General features: G+C 38.1%; 1 protein-coding gene across 1 annotated transcript in view; it reads left to right on the top strand.

The window, feature by feature from the left end:
• MACO1 (macoilin 1) overlaps positions 1-22,050 on the top strand; it is a 55,287-nt gene that overhangs the window by 5,991 nt on the left and 27,246 nt on the right. Inside the window, exons 2-6 of the mRNA XM_044770029.2 lie at positions 8,919-9,060; positions 10,498-10,624; positions 14,311-14,434; positions 16,018-16,196; positions 17,427-17,928. Of these exons, the coding sequence (XP_044625964.1) occupies positions 8,919-9,060; positions 10,498-10,624; positions 14,311-14,434; positions 16,018-16,196; positions 17,427-17,928 (1,074 nt within the window). The remainder of the gene's footprint in view (positions 1-8,918; positions 9,061-10,497; positions 10,625-14,310; positions 14,435-16,017; positions 16,197-17,426; positions 17,929-22,050) is intronic.

The raw sequence follows: 22,050 nt of genomic DNA, 5'->3' as shown, positions 1-22,050 counted from the left end.
AAGAAAAATAAGTTGGCTGTTCAACAAGCTTCGGAGGTGTAATGGTACATACCAACAGTAGAAACACATACCCTTTGCTAGACCTTTTTTTCATTGTGGATTTCTTCAAATTTCATTAAGGTCTCTCACCTTCAGGCGCACATATGCTGGTAATGATAACTTTAAAAAATGTAATCAGCTGTTGAGGATATTCTTTGAGACTTTATATCTTTACTTTGATGTTTACTTAACTGACATCACATTGGCCTCAGCTCATCAACCTTCCTGTCATCCCCAGACTTAGAAGCCCGGTCATAGCACTGGCCTTCATTTCTTTGTTGCTTTTCCTCTGCTGCCCTTAAGAATGACGCGCTCACATTGAGTCACGGGATTGTTAACATCAGAAGTAATTTATCCCCCACCCTATCTCCTCTGTTGCCTTTTCTTTTTCAGAGCTGTTGCATTTAGTGGATTGAGATGGGACAGCGAGTCCACTTGAGGTCTGTCAGTTCCATCACTGCTTCAAGGGAGCTGTTCCGAATCTGTTTCCTCCCCACACAAGGGCGGTGGCTAGAAATAATCCTGCTCTGTTTTTAAATTAGATTATTACTTTGTTTGTCTTCAAAACACTTTTAAAAACCAAATAAGCAGCTCAGTACTAAAGTCAATATTTTGTCCATCTCATAGTGAGGACCCTTGAGCTCTAGAGAGAATGAGTGCCATGTTTATGGTCGGAAAAAAACTCCTATCTCAGATGATAGAAATGCAAGGCTGGAGTCTTCTTTCTCAGATGTAATATGTGTTATTTTCTTGTCTTTTTCTAGGGTTGACGAGCTGTACCATATGCATGGTTCATTTTGTTTCTGACTTTTTAAAAAAATGTTACCTTTTTATTTTTAAATTACATGTTTCTCTATTATAATAACCATTCTAGGAGTGTGAGTATTGTTGGAAAGCAGTTTTGAGTTGTTCCATCTTTTGTGCCATAGTTATTTCTGTGAGGAACGTTTGACTTTAAAATGTTTTCTGCAGAGCTTTGTGGTGTGTTTACAAGTTAAGTTTACAAATTCATAGTTTATGAATTAAGATATGGAGGGTTTGTTCTTTCATAAAATATGTCTGCTCATTTTTTTAAAACTTGGTTCTCTTGGAGAATTAAAAAAATTATATAACTTGAATGTGTGTGTAAGAAGGGTTATAAAGAACAACAATAATATTTATTGAACATCTAATGTGAGATGAGAATGTTAGTGTGATGGATAAGCATGTGGGCTTTACAGTGATAGGAACTTGGGTTGGGATGGTGTCCCCGACACTAGTTGTGTGATCTTGAACAAGTCGTCCGCCTACTTTACCCCTCAGTTTTCTCCTCTGTAAAATGAGGGTAGTAAATAATATTACCTACTTTATAGGACTGTTATAAGGATAATTGAGATAAGTCACATAAAAGACTCAGCATAGTGCCTGACACAGACCAGTTGGTGAAAAAGTTGCTTGCTATTACTACTATTGTTATATTTTTATGTTCATTCTCTTGTTCAGTTCCAGTAAAGGGTATTAGCTTCAGTTTCACAGGTGAGGAAACCAAGGTTGCTGGAGGTTTAGTTACTTGGTGAACCCGTATCTGTCTAACCCCACCGTCTGTCCTCTTCTTGTTTTGTTGTACTGTGCCACTTCATCCTTTCTGAGTGGTGTTTGTGTGTAATAACTCACATGATCCTCTCGAACTCTCCACCATGTGTAGGGCAAGTGTCATTGTCTTCATTTTCCAGGTGAAGCAACAGATTACTAGGAGTATCTGATGCAGGGCAATTAACCCCTTTTTCTTTCTCAAAATGAGAATTTCTCCTCTATTAAATAAATAAATCAATATAGACATGACCGCAGTGCAAAATGTGATCCTGGACTAGAACCAATCGATTGATCTATCTATTGCTATAAAGGACATTAGTGAGATAATTACTGAAATTCAAGTAAGGTCTACAGATCAGGTAATAGTACTATATCAATGTTAATTGTCTGATTTTGATCATTGTGCTGTGGTTATATAAGAGATATCCTTATTTTCAACAAATTTAGGAGTAAAGGGGCATTATGTGTACAAATTATTCTCAAGAGTTTCAGGGAAAAAAACTATGTATACATATATAGGGAGAGGGTGATAACAGACGCTTGATACAATGTGTTATTTATGGAATCTGGGTGAAAGATAAAAGGGAATTCTTTGTACTGTTTATGCAGCTTTTCTGTAAGTCTAAAATTATTTAAAAATGGAGAGTTAAAAAAATAAAAGTAACATATTTGTTATGAAAAATTAAAGCACTGTGACAATGTTTAAGTATAATGGGAAAGACCTTAGTACTCTTGCTCTGGGATGATCACTGGTAGATAATTTCTAAGTATGGTTCCTTTTTTTTTTCTGTCTAAGCAAACGTGTGTTTCTTCACAAAATTAGGATTCTATTTTGCGTAAAAATTTCTTGGCTTTTCCCTCCTCTTAATCTCTTGTCCATTTCTTTACATAGCAATTTATTTTATTTTTTTAACAGCATCACAGTATTCCATGTAGAATTCACTCTGTTCTCTGCTGTCTCCTAACCCCCGTTTCTGTGGTCTTTCAACAGTGCCCTGCAGCCTGTTAGTTCCCTGTTCCCGTGTTTCTTTCCTATAAAATGGTAATAACTGTCCTGCCTATTTCACAGTTGTAAAGATAAAATGAGATACTAGATATGAAAACATTTGGAAAAGTTACAAGTGTAACTTTTATAATATAAATGTAAGTGTGGGGGCTGGCCCCGTGGCCGTGGCCGAGTGGTTAAGTTCGTGCGCTCCGCTGCAGGCGGCCCAGTGTTTCGTTGGTTCGAATCCTGGGCGCGGACATGGCACTGCTCATCAGACCATGCTGAGGCAGCGTCCCACATGCCACAACTAGAAGAACCCACAACAAAGAATATACAACTATGTACTGGGGGGCTTTGGGGAGAAAAAGGAAAAAAATAAAATCTTTGAAAAAAAAAAAGTAAGTGTGATTAGGTAGAAGATTATTACTGTTGAAGATATGAAGTGTAACACTTAACTTGTTTATGAAATGAATTTCCAGTGTTGGTACAATGTTAACAGAATTTTTTTAGGGCCCGTGGGTTGTTTTCTTTCTCCTTATGTGCTGCTTCTCCCCTCTCCATCCCAGACCCCAGAGTCCACGCTGCTGAAAGCGTCTTTGAAACAGAAATTCTAAAGCTCTGAACTCTCCAGCTGCGTTACGTTACAGCACCTGTCCTTGATCTCTCTGTAGTCTATATAGTCCTTTATAAAAATACTGTACCACACGATTCTTAAAAGCTTTTTTTAGTGATTTCCATTCTAGAGTTTTTTTCCTTTTAAACTGGGCATAGTGCATGCTGTTAGATTTGTCATTGCAGTGGCTGTGTATGTATGCATGTGAGTCTGTGTGTGTGTATGTGTGTGTGTAGTTGACTCTAGAAAGATTCTCTTTGCAGTCTGCAGAGGCCTAGAATAGAGAAGAGAAATATGAAACAGCTTAGGTCTTCTTAGGCTGCTCCCATTTTCTGGATTTTACACAAGGATGTAGTTACAGAACATAGCAGTCGTTCGAGTCCATTTTATCTTGAGGCTCATGCAGAACTTTCTGTAGTCTGCCGTTTCTCAAAATCTTTGTCTCAGGACCTCTTTACATTCTTAAAAATGATTGAGAATCTCAAAGAGCTTTGGTTTACATGGGTTATATCTATCAATATTTACTGTATTTGAAATTAAGACAGAAAAATTTAAAATAATTACTAGTTCATATAAAAATAGTAATAAACCCATGTGAAGAGTGGTATGGTTTTACATTTTTGCAGAATTTTTTTTTTTTCGCTGAGGAAGATTCGCCCTGAGCTAACATCCGTGCCAGTCTTCCTCTATTTTGTATGTGGGTTGCTGCTACAGCCAATGAGTGATGTAGGTTTGCACCTAGGAACGGAACCTGGGCCGCTGAAGTGGACCGTGCCAAACGTAACCGCTAGGCCACTGGGCCAGCCCCCTGCAGATTTTTTTTTTTTAACGTCAGGCTTAATAGAAGAAACTTTGAGAACCCTCGCTATAGTCAGAGCCAGTGTCAGGTAAGCCAGATGGAGTGATAGTCTGGCACCCAGAGCAGGGCTGATGAGATTCATTTCTTCCTAGCCAAGAACAGGTTGGAAGCAGATGCATGGTAATCCTTCAGGCAGAAGCTGTGTTTGTTGTCTTTGTTGATGTTGCATTGTTTAGACACCCTTCCTAGTCACCTGTGCGGCATCTTTCCCTCTACCTTGATTGTAAATATGTACGTTGATAAAAGCCCTAAACACTCTTGTGCATTGCAGATCATTGATTCAACAAATGTTCCTTAAGCTCCTGCAGTGTGCAAGGTGTTATGCTGGACACTGAGAATAAAGCAGGGAGCAAAGTGGACAGCTCCTTTGTTCTTGTGGACTTTACATTTAAACAGCTAATTGCTCAAAATGTTATTATAATTGTGAGTGAATGTTCTTATGGCGCAGGATGCTGTGGAAGCACATAATGGGGTAATGGTCTTTACTTCGGGGTCAGGGAGGCCTATCTTGAGAAAGTGATGGTCATACTGTGTGCTTAAGGAAGAGGAGTAATGGAAGTGATTCATTTAGTTTAAGTTGTACTTAAGTAAGTATCTTGTCTGTGACTCAGAAGGAAAAGTAGGAAATTGAGGAATTAACCCTGAACAATTTGAATGGTCACAGTTGAGGGAAGGACAGCTAGCAGTTTGGAGATAAGTACTGATTAACTGAGTAGATCATTGTCTTCTTTTTGAGACCTGGAATTCAGTGGGAGTTCCATGACATTGAGAAGTTTATAGTATAGACTAATACTTCTCAAATTTTAATGTATACACTAATGGTCTAGGGATCTGGTTAAAATGCAGGCTTAGATCAAATAGACCTTTTCAGGGGCGCCCTGAAAAACTGCTTTTCTAAAAAGCTCATACATGATGCTGATGCTGCTGGCCCATGGTTCATACTTTGAGTAGCAAGACTGTAATTACACATAATAAGACTTCAGCATGGGGCCGGTCCCGTGGCCAAGTGGTTAAGTTTGCGTACTCTGTGTCGGCGGCCCAGGGTTCCGCCAGTTCGGATCCCTGACGCCGACATGGTGCCGCTCATCAGGCCATGCTGAGGCGGCATCCCACATAGCACAACCAGAGGGACCACAACTAGAATACATAACTGTGTACTGGGGGGCTTTGGGGAGAATAAGGGAAAAAAATTTTTTAAAAAGACTTCAGCAGGAGTACCAGCTGGATGAGAGGCTGGACAAATATTCTAGAGGTGATGTCCAAAAGGGAGAGGTATTTGATAAGAGAAGACAAAGCGGTTTAGTGCAAGAAATATGCTGCATACTGAAAGCTAAAAGCGATTCACAGTTGCTGTTACAGAGAGGACAGGAAAGCTAGGGATTGAGATAGATGGCCACTAGCACAGCCAGTGAAATATTCCAGAATCATTTCTGTGGTGAGGACCAAGTGAACTAAATGGCCATTAGTCTGCCTAGGGAAAAGGTCAGGTACTGAGGATTGATGGTCATCCTGTGGCAATTATGTGGGCTCCAGAAAATGATCTAAATGGCTAGAGGTACCAGAGAGAAGGTGCACTTTACTTGGAGAAAGAAGAATGTTCGATACTACTTCTCGTTAATCATAGATGATTAATCCATAGATGAAGGGTATTGCTAGATAGATTCAGATAAAAAATGGTTGTAAATGGCAAGGGTAGGAATAGAATGGGGGAAAAAAAGAATCTTATAATTAATATCCACTTTGAAAGAATCGCCACCGTTAAGCCTAATAAGAGCACGTCTCCTCTTTATTTCACTGACACCCAGAATAGAAGCTTAGGAGACCATCAGAAGGCACTATTGGTCTGCCCTTGTTTCAGTATGTGTACTATTATGGAAAATATCTTTTTGCTGCAGTTATGCTATTTTGTTCAAGATATTTTACAGTTATTAGAAAATTTATTTGGATCAGAGAATTAAAGTACCATCAAGTTGCCATAAGACATGTTATGAACTGTATGTATAAAAATATTTTATATTTAATCATGTTTTCTTCATGGATTAAAAGAAATATTTTGAAATGCTGTAATGGCTTAAAACCCTGTCTAATTTTCTCTCCCTTTAAAGTATCATCTCTTTGGATTTGGCAAAGTCTAATGACCTTCAGAACATACAAGGAAAGGAATTAGAGCTTCTACACTGATGAGCAGTCATTTTAGATTACTTGTCCTTTACCTTATGTACACGTGCCTATAGAAGGATATGGACATGATTTACTCATAGAGAAGGCTAAGTGAATACTGAATCAGGAAACTGTCTTAAACTTTCTAAATCCTGTGAGACTGAAATGAATCAATAGAATTCAAGACTAATCCTGCAGTAAAATCAGCTTTGTTGGGGCTGGCCCAGTGGCGCAGCGGTTAAGTTTGCACCTTCCACTTCTCGGCGGCCCGGAGTTCTCGGGTTCGGATCCCAGGTGCGGACATGGCACCGCTTGGCAAAAAGCCATGCTGTGGTAGGCGTCCCACATATAAAATAGAGGAAGATGGGCATGGATGTTAGCTGAGGGCCAGTCTTCCTCAGCAAAAAGAGGAAGATTGGCAGTAGTTAGCTCAGGGCTAATCTTCCTCAAAAAAAAAAAAATCAACTTCGTTAATTAGGTTGCCTCTTGATTTTAGAGGCAGGCCCACCTAAAAGGGGAGCCTAAGGAAAGCTGAGAGTATGGCATATGTTCGTGAAAGATCAAGTTTCCTTAGATATCTGTACTTCTAAATGGAACTCACTAAGAACTGGGTGTCAAGGAATGTCAAAGGTATGAAAGCAGTTGTTTGAAAAGAAATGAAATATATAAAAAGGGACCCCCTTGAAGTCACAGAATTGAAAAAGAGTAGTCACTGTAACAAAGATGATCACTTTTGTATTGCCTTAGGTGTTTACATGATTGAGTTATCAAAAAGTATTCAGCAGGCTACCATTCTTTGCATAATGCTCTCTAAACAGTGAAATGGAATGTTGCCAGCTAGGCTGGGATTCTGCCATGCCTTGGGGGTATTTGGAGCAGAGAGCAAGTTGGTGGCACCTTCTCCACCTGGGGCGTGGTGATGACTAGACAGGATGAAGTGCCCACCATGTTCATTCAGCTACAGTCCAGAGACAACCATGGGGAAAGGATTCATCAGAGAAGTAGATACGTGTTCATGCCATTTCTTCAATGGCTTAGGAACATGCATGAGAGGCTATTTCTTCTACCTAGAAACAATTCTAGAAACAAGGAAAAATCCTTTCAGTTTTAAAGCCAAGCAGCTTGGAAATGGAGTTTCAAACCAGATTTGTGCTCCCGAGTGCCTGCCTGAGCCAGTCGTTCCTTCTAAGAAAACATGCCCTGCTCTCCGCTGCGTCAGTGAGGGATTAGATGAGTGGGAAAGAGGGCCCTGTCCTCATCTGGCGAACGTGACTCTAGTAAATGAAACTGAAAGGTGGGACTTCGGATTCAAGGCTGTATTCTTCTGGTTTGCCCTGGGTTCCTCGATTCTACAGCGACCTCTGAGTTGAACCTTATTCTCAAGCCCCAAGAAGTTCTACCAACAATTAGTGTTAGAAATTGGCCCTAGTTGCAAATTATGTATCATTATGATACTGTGTCATTGAGGGTCACTCTGTGTCTGTTCTTGACATCTTTTTCCTTTGTGGCTTCAGAGGGCACAGGAGAATCCTCAATGCTGGATTCGGCTTTTGTTGTCTCCCCTCCCCCCAAGTACTTGTCTTTTTGTACTTATTTTAATATATTTCAAAATTATTTACTAAGTCTTGATTTTGTTGTTGGTGGTGTATATTCACACAGCTAATTTAATCCCATCAATATTGGAATGTATGTATTACAAAACACCCCGCAAAGCTCTAGCCCAAGTCAAAGTGAATTTTAGGTATTTCCAATCTGTATATCTTAGAAAACCTTTTTTTTTAATACGTGAATTTAACCTGCTCCAGAAGTGACCAGGTTAAAGACATAGAATTAGGGGCTTATTAATAGAATCTGAAGGCTTCCATTGTCTGTTTTACAACTAATGAACCGGAAGAATGGACTTTTTGATTATGTGAAGAATAATAACTCTTTAAACACATGTCCTTATCTTGTTTTGCGCTACCGCAATGGTTAGGTTCGTGTCTGACTGGCTTGTCGAAGTAGGCTTCGATTTAACCCAAGACCAGAGGACACTGGGAGCACACATTTATGTCTGAGCCAGAGCAAGGCTGGGATGCTATAGCATTTTTCTTTAATGTACATTTTTGTGCCCTCACAGCTCTTGGTAGTGATCGGCATCCGCTGCCTTGGTTAATTTCTGCCTATTTGGGGAGGTTGTTTGGTTAATGCAGATGAATACTACACAGAGAGGCAGAGGAGAGAGGGGAAAGGACGGAATTCTTACGCATGTAGGGATATACATTGAGAATTTCAGAGACTCTTCAAACAGATGTAGAGGGGTGGGAAACCGCAAATTTGAAGCCTTTCAACTGTGACATTTTCTTCTAATGAAGAACAGCTTGAAAGCTATAATTTTGAGAGTGTTGCAGTATTTTGAAGTCAGACACAGCACATTTTAAAATAGTGTTGAGATTTAAATGTTTTTTATTTCATCTTAAGTGGAATTAAGCATCTTTGATCATCATCTTATTTTGATAGTTGTGGGTCTCAGAATGAACACCAGAGCTTTTAAAATTTAGGTGGGCCATAGCAGCTTCTCTTTTTTTCCTTTATCTCCATTGTTTTCATGGTATATGAAAATATTTTTTGTCTCTTGGATGAAATAGTACATTTTCTGCTTCTTCACAAATGACTTTGAATTAATTGTTTATTTTTATATTTTGCAGTACGTTTTTATATCTGAAATTCCTGGTAGTGTGGGCACTTGTCCTCCTGGCAGATTTTGTCCTGGAGTTCAGATTTGAATACCTGTGGCCATTTTGGCTTTTCATCAGAAGCGTCTATGATTCCTTCAGATACCAGGGACTGGTATGTTTATTAAGACATGTTTTTCAAATATAAGGGATTTAATTACCCTTCTGAGAAAATCTTCTATGACTGAGAGTGAAATTGTTTAAAGTAGATTTTGTGAACAATTCTTCAGTGACTGTATTGCGCTCATAGGGTCTGTGGACTGAAACCAGCTCTAAGAGTGTTTTGTCTAAACCCACTGATCCTATCAGTAGATTCCCTCCTCCTCTGCCCGTCCAGTGAACACAGGGGAGGGAGACGGTTAGCGGGGCAGCGGCAGTTGCCCATCCTCTCTGAAGTACTTCTCAGTGACTGGGTTAGACTTAGAGCAGTGGTTCTCAAACTTTTTGGTCTCAGGACTCCTTAACACTCTTAAAAATTATTGAGGACTCCAGAGAGCTTTCATTTATGTGAGTTACATCTATACACTTTTCCTGTATTACAAATTGAAAACTAAAAAAATGGAAATACTTACTTAAGAATTCACTTGAAAATACAATAACAAACTCATTACCTGTTAATACAAATTACAGTTTTTTAGTGAAAAATAACTGTATTTTCCAAAACAAAAAAAATTAGAAGATTGACTACATTTTTGCAAATCTCTTTAATGTCTCGCTTAATGGAAGACAGCTGGATTTTCATATCTGCTTCTGAACTCAGTTGATTGCGATATCACGTATCATGTAGCTTCTAGAAAAATGCCACTGTGCTCCTGAGCGAATGAGCATGAAAAAAAGGCAGATAAATAGTTTTGATCTGGAAGACCCTCTGAAAGGACCTCAGAGACCCCCAGGGATCCCCAGACCATGTTTTGAGAGCTACTGGGTTAGAGCAAGGACACAGGCCTGGGCTTGTTCCCTTGGTCAACTTGTAGTTCCGTTGTGTCCCACAGCCACATGTTAAACCTGTGACTCTTCTGCCCAGGCCTGGTGCTTTGGTCAGAGCAAATCCATGCCTTGAAAAGATGGTTTCGAGCTCGTGTCCTCTTGGTAATAGATAGTGGTGTGTCCAGAGGAAGGCTGCATTATTAAAATTATTAATGTCAGCATAATTTTTACTACTGTTGTGGTTCATCTGTGTTCCAACTGCCCGTCCTTTAAGAATGAGGCTCTCTAGGAATGTTTTGTGAGGAGAGGAGAGCCTTTTCTGGGTTAAAATTCTAGTTATTTTAGGTAACCCACCTGTGGAGTTCAAATGAACTCACTGTGAGCCAGCTTCAGTTTGTTCTGGTCCAGTTCTTCATGATTTGAGGCCATAAATAGAACTACTCTTTAATGTTAAATTAACCACTGCTTTTTTATATAGTTGATTTTAAACATTTACAGTTTCCCATTGTAACTCGCTGTGTAGTTATTGCATGGTAGTGTCAGATTTTGTCCAACATGCTTTTAATAATCTCTGTTTGAGAATAATGAGTTCTAAGCTGTGTTTTCTATTTTGTTTTCCCCTTAGGCCTTCTCAGTATTTTTCGTTTGTGTGGCATTCACATCAAATATAATATGTCTGCTGTTCATCCCTATACAGTGGCTTTTTTTTGCTGCCAGCACATATGTGTGGGTTCAGTATGTATGGCACACAGGTAAGTCTTAATGGTTTCTTAGATGGATAGAAATCTTAGATTCAGACTTTTTTAATGTGGTGATTTCTTTGAATAAATTATTTAGAGTTGAGTTTAATGTGGATGTTTTAAAGTTGCCTTTCCCTAGTAGATCATAATGTAGCTATAAAACATATTTTCTTTTTTTCATTATTGGATCAAAAGTTGAAGCCATTATGATTTGACCTCTCGATCGTGAGCATTTCAGTTACCAGCTCTCATTATGCAGATATCCTTTTTTCACAAAGTCACAGCGATTTCTGTGTAGGCAGACTCGAAGACAGTTATGTGCCAAACAGGAAAACTGTTCCTGGAGTTTCAGCGTTGAAAGGAATGTCAGAGGTCATTTAGTTGAACCCTTATTTGGTACCAGAATCCCCACAGCATCCATGGCACATGGTGGTTTAATCTCTGATTGAAAACCTGCAGTGCCAAGGAACTTACTACTGTTGTTTTTGGGCAGCTGTAATAGAAAGTTCTTTCTCACACTGAGTCAGAATTTTCCTCCTTATGCTTTTGACCCAGCATGTCTTGACTGTTTTGGCTGATCTCTTAGAGGGTATAAGCAGGCTTTCTCCAGAAAAATATATGGGAATGTTCAAAACGTTTCCTTAAAACTTCAAGGGGCCAACAGCCCATCCCCTCAGGCCCAAACAGTGGACCCCTGCATTAGAGCCACTGAGTGAGTGGAACCATCCACGTTAACATCTCTTTAGAGATTTAAAGACAGTGTCATAGCCTCTCAAGTCTTCTTTTCTGTAGGCAAAACATCTCTGGTTTCAAAGCTTCTCCTCATATGTTATTTTAAGCACTTTCACCATCCTGATTTCCCTGGTTCTTAGTGGTTCTCTTAACCAAAATGTACTATTTCCGGTGTGTTCTGACTTGAGTGGAGTACGTAGCCACCTCCCTTCTTACTTGTGCTATTTCAGACTAAGATGAGATGAGGTGTCTTGACAGCTCTGGTCCCCTGTGAAAGACTGAACGTGGGATGCATGGGGATGTGAGGATGGCTCTCAGATCATCACGCTTGTCTGCAGAGCTGCATGAAACTTGATTCTTAGGCCAAGCTGCAACCTGTGGCATTTTGACCACTGAGGGAGCGCCAACTAGTAAAAGCTCTCTGGAGCAACATTCATCCCTCAGAGCTTCTAAGAGGAGGATGTGACCCATGCGGAAGACACAATTCAGCTCTGTTTTTTGAAGTATCCACTATGAGCCTGGTTTTCTCCATCTTCAGCCCTCTCTCATGTCTGACTTGATTTATAAGCTAGCATCACGGTTCCTTAAGTCTGCTTTCCTCTCATTAAAGTGATTTTTCTGTATACCAGTTTTTACTTGTATTTCCTTCTCCTGGGCCTCAGTTTTGAGTGAGTTGCCATTTACACTCACCATTCTCTGTGGGTCTGTTTCTTCTCTGTCATATGAAGGTGGAGTAGTCTAGATAATGTCTAAGGGAGCCTTCTGGCTCAGATCATCTGTGACTCTGATGAACTATAATGATTCGTTAAATTATTTTGATAATGTCTTAGTAGTTGAGAAAAAACTACTCATATAACTATTAATAGAACTATTGGGAGCGAGCTCAGTGGTGACCCACAGGGCAGCAATGAAGCTAGTGTCATAAGTGATACTGGCCTCTCGAGCCCTAGGCTCAGACACACATATTGAAATAGCCAAGTTGTGAAGTGTGTTTTAATTTGGAATGATTAGTGCTCAAACAAACAAACAAAACAAACTATGTGTTGTCATTGGGCCTGACAAATAAGAGTGCAATTATATAACTTGGGATTAATTTCTCTTCCAGTTGTTCACATTTAAAATTCTTTCTTAAGAATATTAGGAATGGTTGATGAAATTTTATATTGCCACAAAAGAATGATAATATTATATCATAAACTTTTTCCCTTACTGTTAGAGGGAAAAAACAGAATACAGAACTGTGTATGTACAACATGACTATTATACTTGTTCAAAAATACTTCCAAGGTGATTTTATTGTATTTGTTTGATAGGTATAGAAATACAGGTGTTTTGTCTAGATTTTTCTGTTTCTTTCTGTAATGTGCTTATTATGTTTATGATAACTTTAAAAATTAATATAAGGAGTAGGGAATAGAAATTTTTGAAAATTAATTTTGAAACGAATTTGAAAATGCATTATTCTAAGGGTTGCTGTTTGTCTTTCTACAGTGTAGTAATGCCCTTTTTTTGATCTGTTAAATCTGTAAGAATGGTCGAGGCCATTAGCTGCCTTCACAGAACTTTGAGTGTTTTCTTCCCTTACAGACTAGGTGTAAGGGAACTGAGGTTCTTCAGGCTCAATATTATCTCTGTGAACTTGGACCCAATTTGTCTAAACTCTGAGCCTCACCTCACTCTTCAATAAAGTGAGGAAGTGGGAGTAAATGATCTTTCCAGTTCCAAGATTCTGTGATTTTCCTTTTGTTTCATTCCAAAGACCCTTAGCAAAAAGCCATTTAGTCCTTCAGGTCACTGATTGTTCCCTCCTATTCTCTCTTCTATAACTTCCTTGCCTTATACAGTCTCAAAGGAGCTCTTTCCAGAGTTACTGGACCTCATGCCTGTGTGGTCCATCTTCATAAAATATCCCATTATTAGTCGTGTCCTGACAGAGATGGACCTGGCATGCAGATTTGGATTATACAAACCAGTGAAAATTATCCCATTATTTGCATCTCATTTATTCTGTCGCAGGTTGCTTTTTCCTCCCTTGAAAATTGTTTTTAATTACAAAAGGAATACAAGCTTGTAGTTAAAAAAAATTTTGTAATAGTACTTAAGTGTTAGAAACATTTCTTTGTGCTGTAATTTATTCTTACTTAAGAATTTATTTTTTTACGTATCATTTCATGTCAGTACAGATCTTCATTCTTTTGAAAAGCTGCATCATATTTCATTATATGGATTTATCATAATTAGTTCCCCATTGATAGTCATTTAAATAAATTCTAAATTTTTGCTATTGCAAATAATAATACAGTGAATAATCTTGTACATTTATCCCAGGGGTCTTTTGTATTTCTATAGGGTAGATTCCTGGAATTGGAATTTCTGGGTCAAAGGTATAAGTATTTTAAATTTGATTATATTGCCAAATTACCTTCTAAAAGGATTGCCCCAATTTATATTATTGCCAAGTATGAGAATGAACCCTTTACCATACTCTCCCTATACTTTTACCTGGGTTTTAATTTTTGCATATCTGATAGGTTAAATCATGGAATCTCATTTTTTAAGTTTGTTTCTCCCTAATAAGTAGTGAAGTTGAGCATCATTTCATATGTTTTTTTTAGCCATATACATAAGTAAATATGTGTGTATATATATTTTTTTATGCCTTGTAATCTTTTTTTCAGGTGCCTTTTTATTGATTTGTAGAAGCTCTTTGTATGTTAGGGCTATGACTACTTTGTTTTACATATATTGTAAATATTTTTATGCCAGATTGTTTGTCTTTTATTTTTGTCTATGATTCCATGGCATCTTTTTGTCATATAAAAGCTTTCAGTTTGGATCAAATTGCTTTTTAATTAGTTTGAAAGTCTTAATGAAAGTTATTGTAGTTGAACCAGTCTCCCAAACAATCCATCTGTTCTGTTAGTTAATGTGTCATTGATGCTTGTCTCTCTGCTGCTTTCCCACAGAGAGGGGAGTGTGTTTGCCCACAGTGTCCCTCTGGATACTCTTTGTTTATATTGAAGCAGCAATTAGATTTAAAGATCTCAAAAATTTTCATGTGGACCTTTGCCGTCCGTTTGCTGCTCACTGGTGAGTATTATGAGTATTCTTAATCTATAATTCAATTCGATGTTTTCAGGGTAGAATGGTAAATTCAATTTTAAATGTTTTCTTAGAGATTTTACATGAACCCAGAAGACAAACTAACATGGTGGTAAAGAGCCTGCGCCCTCAATTCAGGGAGATGAGTGTTTGAATCCCAGCTCTGTCCCCTAAGAGCTTTGTTGCCTTGGACATGTCCCCCTCTCTAAGCCTCAGTTCTGTTCCCTGTATATTGGGCACCTGTCTCATGGGGTCATGGGAAAGATGAAATGAGGTGATATAAGTAAAGTATTTCACTTAATGCCAAGCACATAGGTGTCTGATAAATGTTATTTATTTTTGTTATAATCAGATAATGATTCCAAAAAGTCCTGATGAAATATGTGGCTATTTCATGAAGCTTAAGTGAACTTAGAATTTCCTTAGTCTGTTTTCAAGAGCAAGAGAATATTATTAATAATTAGTAATAATATTACTAATAATTTTTAAAGGAATATTATGTTTCCTTATGAAATGTAAATGAATATTAAGATACTATTATTCATTTAACCTTAACCATGAAACATTTTTTTTAAATGAGCACTCTTCTGGGAATCACCACTTAATGTATGTTTCTTTTAAACACACCAATTTTTGTTAATATTTATGGCAGAAACCAAAATAAACAGGCATCAACTAAAAAAAATAGTTTCCAATATTTCTAAAGTCTTTTCACAAATAAGTGTCGCTTTAAATTTGTAGTGAGATCACATTTAGACTAATTATAATTGATAAGTTTTTATGTTAATAAAGCTTAATATGAATCTTGACAGTGTTTGCAGAGGCTTTGAAATGGTATTAGATAGACTGATGAGCTGAATGAAAATATTTCAACTTTTTACCCCAGAGATTAGATTTATAAGTACAGCTAGTTTCATTTGGTAGTACACACCAAATGTTAACCCTGATAATATCAAATACTTATTTAAATGATTCTTGAAACCCTGATAATATCAAATACTTATTTAAATGATTCTTGAATTTATGTATGACAGAGTGTTTATGAACTAATTTTCCAGGAATAGCTGGTGACAGTACCCTCAGGCAGCAAGAAGATTAAGTCAAAGTAGTCACCTGAACTTGACCCTGCCTTCTAGTATTAAAAACCAAATGATGTCCTTTGGATTTGTAACACTTAAGACGTTTGCTTATGATCACCTATACAATCTCTGCCATGTTATATTCTTAAAGCGTACAGATGCCAAGGTTCTAATAATGCACAAGGCAGTTCAGTAGCCACTGTATCCAGCAGTCACTGTGGTAACTTCTTGAGCTACTTTGAAGAATGCCAGTCTGACGGGCAGCCTCTGTGGTCTAGCAGTCCCACTGTTCCCTGGGGGTTTGTTCTGCGTGCCAAATGCCTCCGATTTCCACAGCAGACATTACATTTATTTGTGTGTTTACTGAATGCTCAACTACCAACATCATCTAGAATTTGTTTCTTAATTTCAGTCATAGATGTTCTCATGTGCTTGATGCATGTGTTGTTTGTTTTTAACCTGCAATTACTGGCTGGATTGTCTTCTTTCTAGTATTGGGTACCCTGTGGTGACTTTGGGCTTTGGCTTCAAAAGTTACGTAAGCTACAAAATGCGGCTAAGAAAGCAAAAAGAAGTGCAAAAAGAGAACGAATTTTACATGCAGCTTCTTCAGCAAGCCCTCCCCCCAGAGCAGCAGATGCTGCAGAAGCAGGAGAAAGAGGCCGAGGAAGGTAGGTCTTGACCCTAAAGCTGAGGCTCAATAGGTTAGTCATTATTCTGTCTGTCAGTAGAATCCTTTTTTTGGAAAAGTTGCTGGGACTTTGGAAAATTACAAGGGATTTTCCTGTTTTCTGGTGTTCCTCTTCAGGGCCATTGCTTAGTTTGGTCATGAAATATAGTGTGGGTGACGTTCTCTACCTAGTGTCTGATGACCATGTGCTTTTAAATATGTTTATTTTGTTTTATTATTTTTATGTATTTTATTTTTATAGCTTATTTTATATTTTAATATTTGTTATAAATATTTAAAATATTTATTCTCGGTAGCAAAATAGTATATAAGAGCTTGTAGTTGAAGCAAACTAAGGACCTAAGTATAAGCAAGATAGAGGTATGGATACACAAAACTATTTTACGAGTCAAACTTCTGAATAGAGCAAAGATGGATAGGTCCCATTCTAAATGGTTCATATAATGCCATGTGGATCTTAAATTGAACCTTTTCTAATAGGACTTCTGTAATGAGAATATTAACGATTCAGTAGATGAATTGACAGCAATATCAGTTACCTTTGGTTTGAGAGTTAGAAGTTTGGGATCGTGTTTTTAGTTGATGTATGCCAAAATCTTATTCTCTGGTGTGGTGCAAAAATCTCTCTTCAAGTCGATTCTGACAGATTGGAATGTCTAGACCTGATACAGAAAATTCTTTACCAGTGGGCTAGTAAATAATACAGACTTCTTATTACCTCAACTCTAGAGTCAGGAAAAAGGATAGATGCCCTAGATCCTAACATCACAGCTCTTCTTTTGTTTCATTTAATCTCTTTCTTTTTAGTAAAGTGATTAACAGTTTGTTTCATCCAAGCATCTTTTAAAATATGGCCTCCTAGAGTAAGATCTTCCTGTGTCCTCTCACCCCAGTGATACACAAGCTTGCTTTGACTGACAAATGAATAACTTCATTATAAAGTCCTCATCTTATTTTTCAGGCCAAAACTTAGGTATTTATAAATGGTGGTGATTTTCTAAATGTTCAGCTTCTCAAATTTATTTGGATTTACTTCTTGAAGTTAGCGTAATGTAGTGTGGTTATTGCTTCTAAATTATTTGTTATTTAACGTAGTGAGTTTCTAAGCATAGATAATGCAGTTTGTGGAATCAGTCTGTTCTGTGTTTTTATACAACTAAATATTCCAGTGTGGGTTTTTGTGTCTGTTGGTTTGTTTTTGGTATTGTAGCAGCCAAAGGATTGCCTGATATGGACTCCTCAATCCTTATACATCACAACGGAGGTATTCCAGCCAACAAAAAACTCTCCACAACTTTGCCAGAGATAGAATACCGAGAAAAAGGAAAAGAAAAGGACAAGGATGCCAAAAAACACAACCTTGGAATAAATAACAACAATATTCTACAACCTGTAGACTCTAAAATACAAGAAATTGAGTATATGGAAAACCATATCAATAGTAAAAGATTAAATAATGATCTTGTGGGAAGTACAGAAAATCTCTTGAAAGAGGACTCATGCACTGCTTCCTCAAAAAATTACAAAAACGCCAGTGGAGTTGTGAACTCCTCACCTCGAAGTCACAGCGCTACAAATGGGAGCATTCCTTCCTCATCTAGTAAAAATGAGAAGAAGCAGAAATGCAGTAGCAAGAGCCCAAGTACACACAAGGACTTAATGGAAAACTGTATCCCTAATAACCAGCTGAGTAAGCCAGACGCACTGGTGAGGTAAGTGTGCGCCGTGTCTTTACCAACGCTTCCCAATAAACTGGACTCAGGTCTTGGAAACAGATCTTCACGGGGGCCTGTTGGAATTATTTGTGATCAGATACTGTGACTGTTAACTCTGTGGTATTTGACATTTTAGTGTTTGTTTCATGTGGGTTTGTTGGCCACGTAAGTGCCATTATCCTGAAGCATTGACTCCAGCTCTTTGCAGTGTTCTGAGTAAGAGGTGACAGTGATTCCTTTCCACATTCGACAAATTTACATATAACTCGATTTTCTAGTGGTATTGAGAGGTGGATATTTAGTCCTTGTCTTTTTCTGTTTGCATACCCAAAGTTCTTGTGGCATCAAGACAAAAAGAAGAGTTTGTGTCCTGTTCATGCAAATCTCTTTGTCAGACAGGTACAGAAGGGGAGGGGTGGTGGTGGTGGAGAAAATTGTCCTCACGACTTTGTGCTTGTTTTTGTTTTTCCACTTAAAATGTGAATTATTCCCCAAATAACTCTGGGAAAGTTAGGTTTGAAAAGTAATCTCCTTCTAAAAGTTTCATAGGTAAATGCAATGTTAGACATAGATTTTAATCAGAAATGTTCCTTTTCCCATCGTTAATTAAAAGAATAATATTGTTGTATTAGCTTTACTGGCTCAGACTTAATTTTGCTGTATTTTATATATTTAATGTATGTTGTAAAATACGCTTATCTTCCTTTTACCTAATATCTTTCAATTTGGAAACTGGGATCTAAACTGGAGCTTTTTCTTATGTATAACTGAAGAGGGCAATTGTAACTCCCTCCCTCCACTAAGTTATCTTGTATTCCTCTTCTTTTGGCTTGCTTAAGAGCAGACAGTTTATTTAGGGAGGGAAGATTTCCAGTGTTATAAATTACATGAACTAGATTATTTATTTGTTTTAATTTTCCGGTTGGCACCTAGATTAAAGGAAATATATTTGGGTTCTACTGCTCAAGGCTCTAGAGGTTTCCTAGCCCCTGGCCACGTTTGGAAGCATACCGTGCTGTTACTGCTGCCAGGCTGGCATTCACGTCTCTGTTACAACATTCGGCCCATCAGGCCCTGCAGAGAAAACATTCAGCAGAGAACCCCCGTATAGATGCCCATGGCAGAAAGACCAATTAGTTGACCTTCTATTTCAAAGGGAATATGCACAAATTTACTATATGCTATAAATGAAACATTGCCATCCTTTCACATCCTTTCTCCTACACAATTTTAATAATCGCCCTCAAGTCAAAACAGTTTTCCTCTGTTGAGTGTTACAGAGGAACAGTCAAGGCTCAGTCTTGTGACACCTTCTCACTTGGGCCCTAGTTGCGATGCTGATTGACTACTGTCTAATCTGCCTTTAGTAAAGAAGTTCAAGGACTCAGATGACCAATTTTCCAGTACGTGGGTCCAGTGCCCCCCTGCCTGCTCCTGGACCATATACTTCTTCCTGTGGTCGCTAATATGCCTTGATTTGAAGGGCCCTAGAGTATTACTCTGTTTTAGGGAATACCTGCTGTCAAATACATAGATAGAAAATACTATATTTAAATAGTTGTATAAGCTTCCGTAAGACTATTTTCAACTTTTAATGTAATACTATAAAAAATAAGGAGATGATCTAAATATCCAACAGCAGGGGAGAAATTTAAATAAATATGGTCCATCTATTTGATGGACTCTTAATACAGACATTACACAATCATGTTTTTTGAGCCATATTAAGCAATATATGGAAGTGCTTGTGACATACTATTTCATGAAGTAAGTAGAAAGCAATTTTATTTAAAACATCTTTTTTCCTAAGATACACAGAAAAAGGATTTGAAGGGAAAGGAACCAAAATGATAACAATAATTACTGGTCCATGATAGTATTGGGGCTTTTCTTTTTTCTTTTTACTTTCATGCATTTTCAAATTTTTCTATGATGAACAACAATGAAAGTTTGTAAGAAGGGTATCTATCTGAGCAAATTATCCAGCGTGGTTGTAGGAGGCCTTATCACACTTCCTCTCACCCCTCTTGGCCATCTCCTGTTTCCTCTTGTTTGACTTCATGTATGTTTTGATGGATATTAATAAGACTGTAACTGATCCGAGTCTGATATGTCTGAGTCGTTAGCTAGAGAGTGGGTTTTTTAATCTTCAGATGGAGAGAGCTGGACTCTCTCGTCTCTAAGGCTCCTTCTGATGCAAACATAGATGGGCTGGCAGCGTGTACGTTGGTTAGCCCCTGACTACTGCGGACACACCCAGGGTTGTGTACAGGTCCATGCTGGCTGTAGGGAGAAGACTGATTTATCCTTTTGAAAATGTTTTTTTTAAATCAAACGGTACTGTATTATTAGTAGTAAATTAATTGCAACATATTCTACAACCATGTTTGTCTAAATATCATGCTTGAGAACTGCTATATTTAAGGAACCAATTCAGTGTCTTTTGGGGGGAAAATTCCTTTAGTACATTACTTTCAGAGAGAATTCTTGTAGATCGATGTAACTGTCAAAATAAGCTTTGATGGCCATTCTCTGTGAAGGAGCAAGCAGTTCTTCAGGTCTTTCCTCCATCTCCCCAGGCTCCATGGATGTTCTTCAGTGTGCTGTATACCACAGGCTGACATACAACTGCACACAGGGCAAATCTGGCCCAATGCCTGTTTTTGTAGAAAGTTTTATTGGAGCACAACCACGCTCATTCATTTACGTAGCATCCATGGCTGCCCTTGCATTGTAGTGGCAGAGTTGAGTAACTGCAACAGAGACCATATGGCCTACAAAGCCAAAGAAACTTACTCTCCAGCCCTTTACAGAAGTATGTGATAGGTTACTAAGGGTAAGGAACATGGGGGAAGGTGGGGAACTTGGGAATCATGTTGCCTGTAGGATCCTGCCCAGGAAAGGTTTGGGAACTTGCTAAAGCCAGTCCAAAGTCCTTTTTTGGTTTGATAAATACAGATCTTACTAAATGACCCGGTTTCTGCCAGCTTGATTTCTGAATTCTTTACCCAAGATATTTAGAAACAGACTTATAATGTTGGTAGCCAAAAATATTTTTATTTCTCACATGGGAAAAATTTTAGACAAAAACAGAAAAAGCAGTGAGTAAGATCAGTTATTTTTACTAAGTGCTGGGTTAGAGAGGAATAATGTAAATTAGAATGAGGTTTGCTTAAATTTTTTCTTCAGTGGTCAATTTAAAAATACTTTAAGTGTGAAAAAATCATAGAAAATTTAAGTAGAGAAAAGGGGAAAATAGTCCCACTACTATGACACAAGTTACTGTTAAAATTTTGTTATATTTTCTTTTCATCAACTAAATTTATATTCTGGTGCCCATAGTGTTTGTGTAGTTTTTGCGTCCTGCTTTTTTCACTTGAATTATATTGAAATCGTTTTCCAGCTTAGCCTAACCCTGGTTTTCACTTGATGTGGAATATTCCGGGGCAGGTCTGTGCAGTCATTCAGTTGACGGTCACTCTCAGATTGGGCAGCTCAGGGCGTGACACCTGAGCTGAGTTCCTGCAGTTTCAGCGCCTGCAAGCAGAAGAGCCAACAGCTGGGTTTGCGCTGGGCAGGAAGCTCCCTCTCAGACACAGCCCCGAGGCTGGAGGGTTTCTTAGTGGTGATTGTTACTTGTTTCAGTTTCCTTGTTAAAGGAGAGAATTTAAAATTTTGAGTGCAAAACGTAAAGTGATCCATATTCTGTAGAAATGTTGAAGCAGAAGTCTCTTTTTGGTTTATTTCCATTCCACTTCTTGGTATCCGAGACAGAAGATTCATCTTTTTTACTTTTAGTGCGTATTCTTCATAAGATATCAACTCTTTAACATCAATGAACAGTGTCTGGTGCGAAGATTCATAAAGAAAGTGTATCCACAGTTTGTCTAGTAGAGATGCATTTAACAGGACTGCATAGAATTAGAATGATGATTATTTTTTTGGAACTTCAAGAGATCTAAGAGACATCTAGACCAGGCCCCCCAATCCTGTCTTTTTATCAGTGACATAAACAAATCCTGGAAGATTAAATGGCTCATCCAAGTGACCCAGCTTGGGTGGCAGTGCCAGGACCAGAACTGAAGTTTCTTGACTTTGGCCCTTTCTGTTATGCCATGC

Source organism: Equus asinus, chromosome 5, assembly GCF_041296235.1.
Source record: "Equus asinus isolate D_3611 breed Donkey chromosome 5, EquAss-T2T_v2, whole genome shotgun sequence".
In the NCBI taxonomy this organism is placed as follows: Eukaryota; Metazoa; Chordata; class Mammalia; order Perissodactyla; family Equidae; genus Equus; species Equus asinus.
Note: the sequence above shows the minus strand (reverse complement) of the source record. Positions and strands in the feature narration are given on the sequence as shown.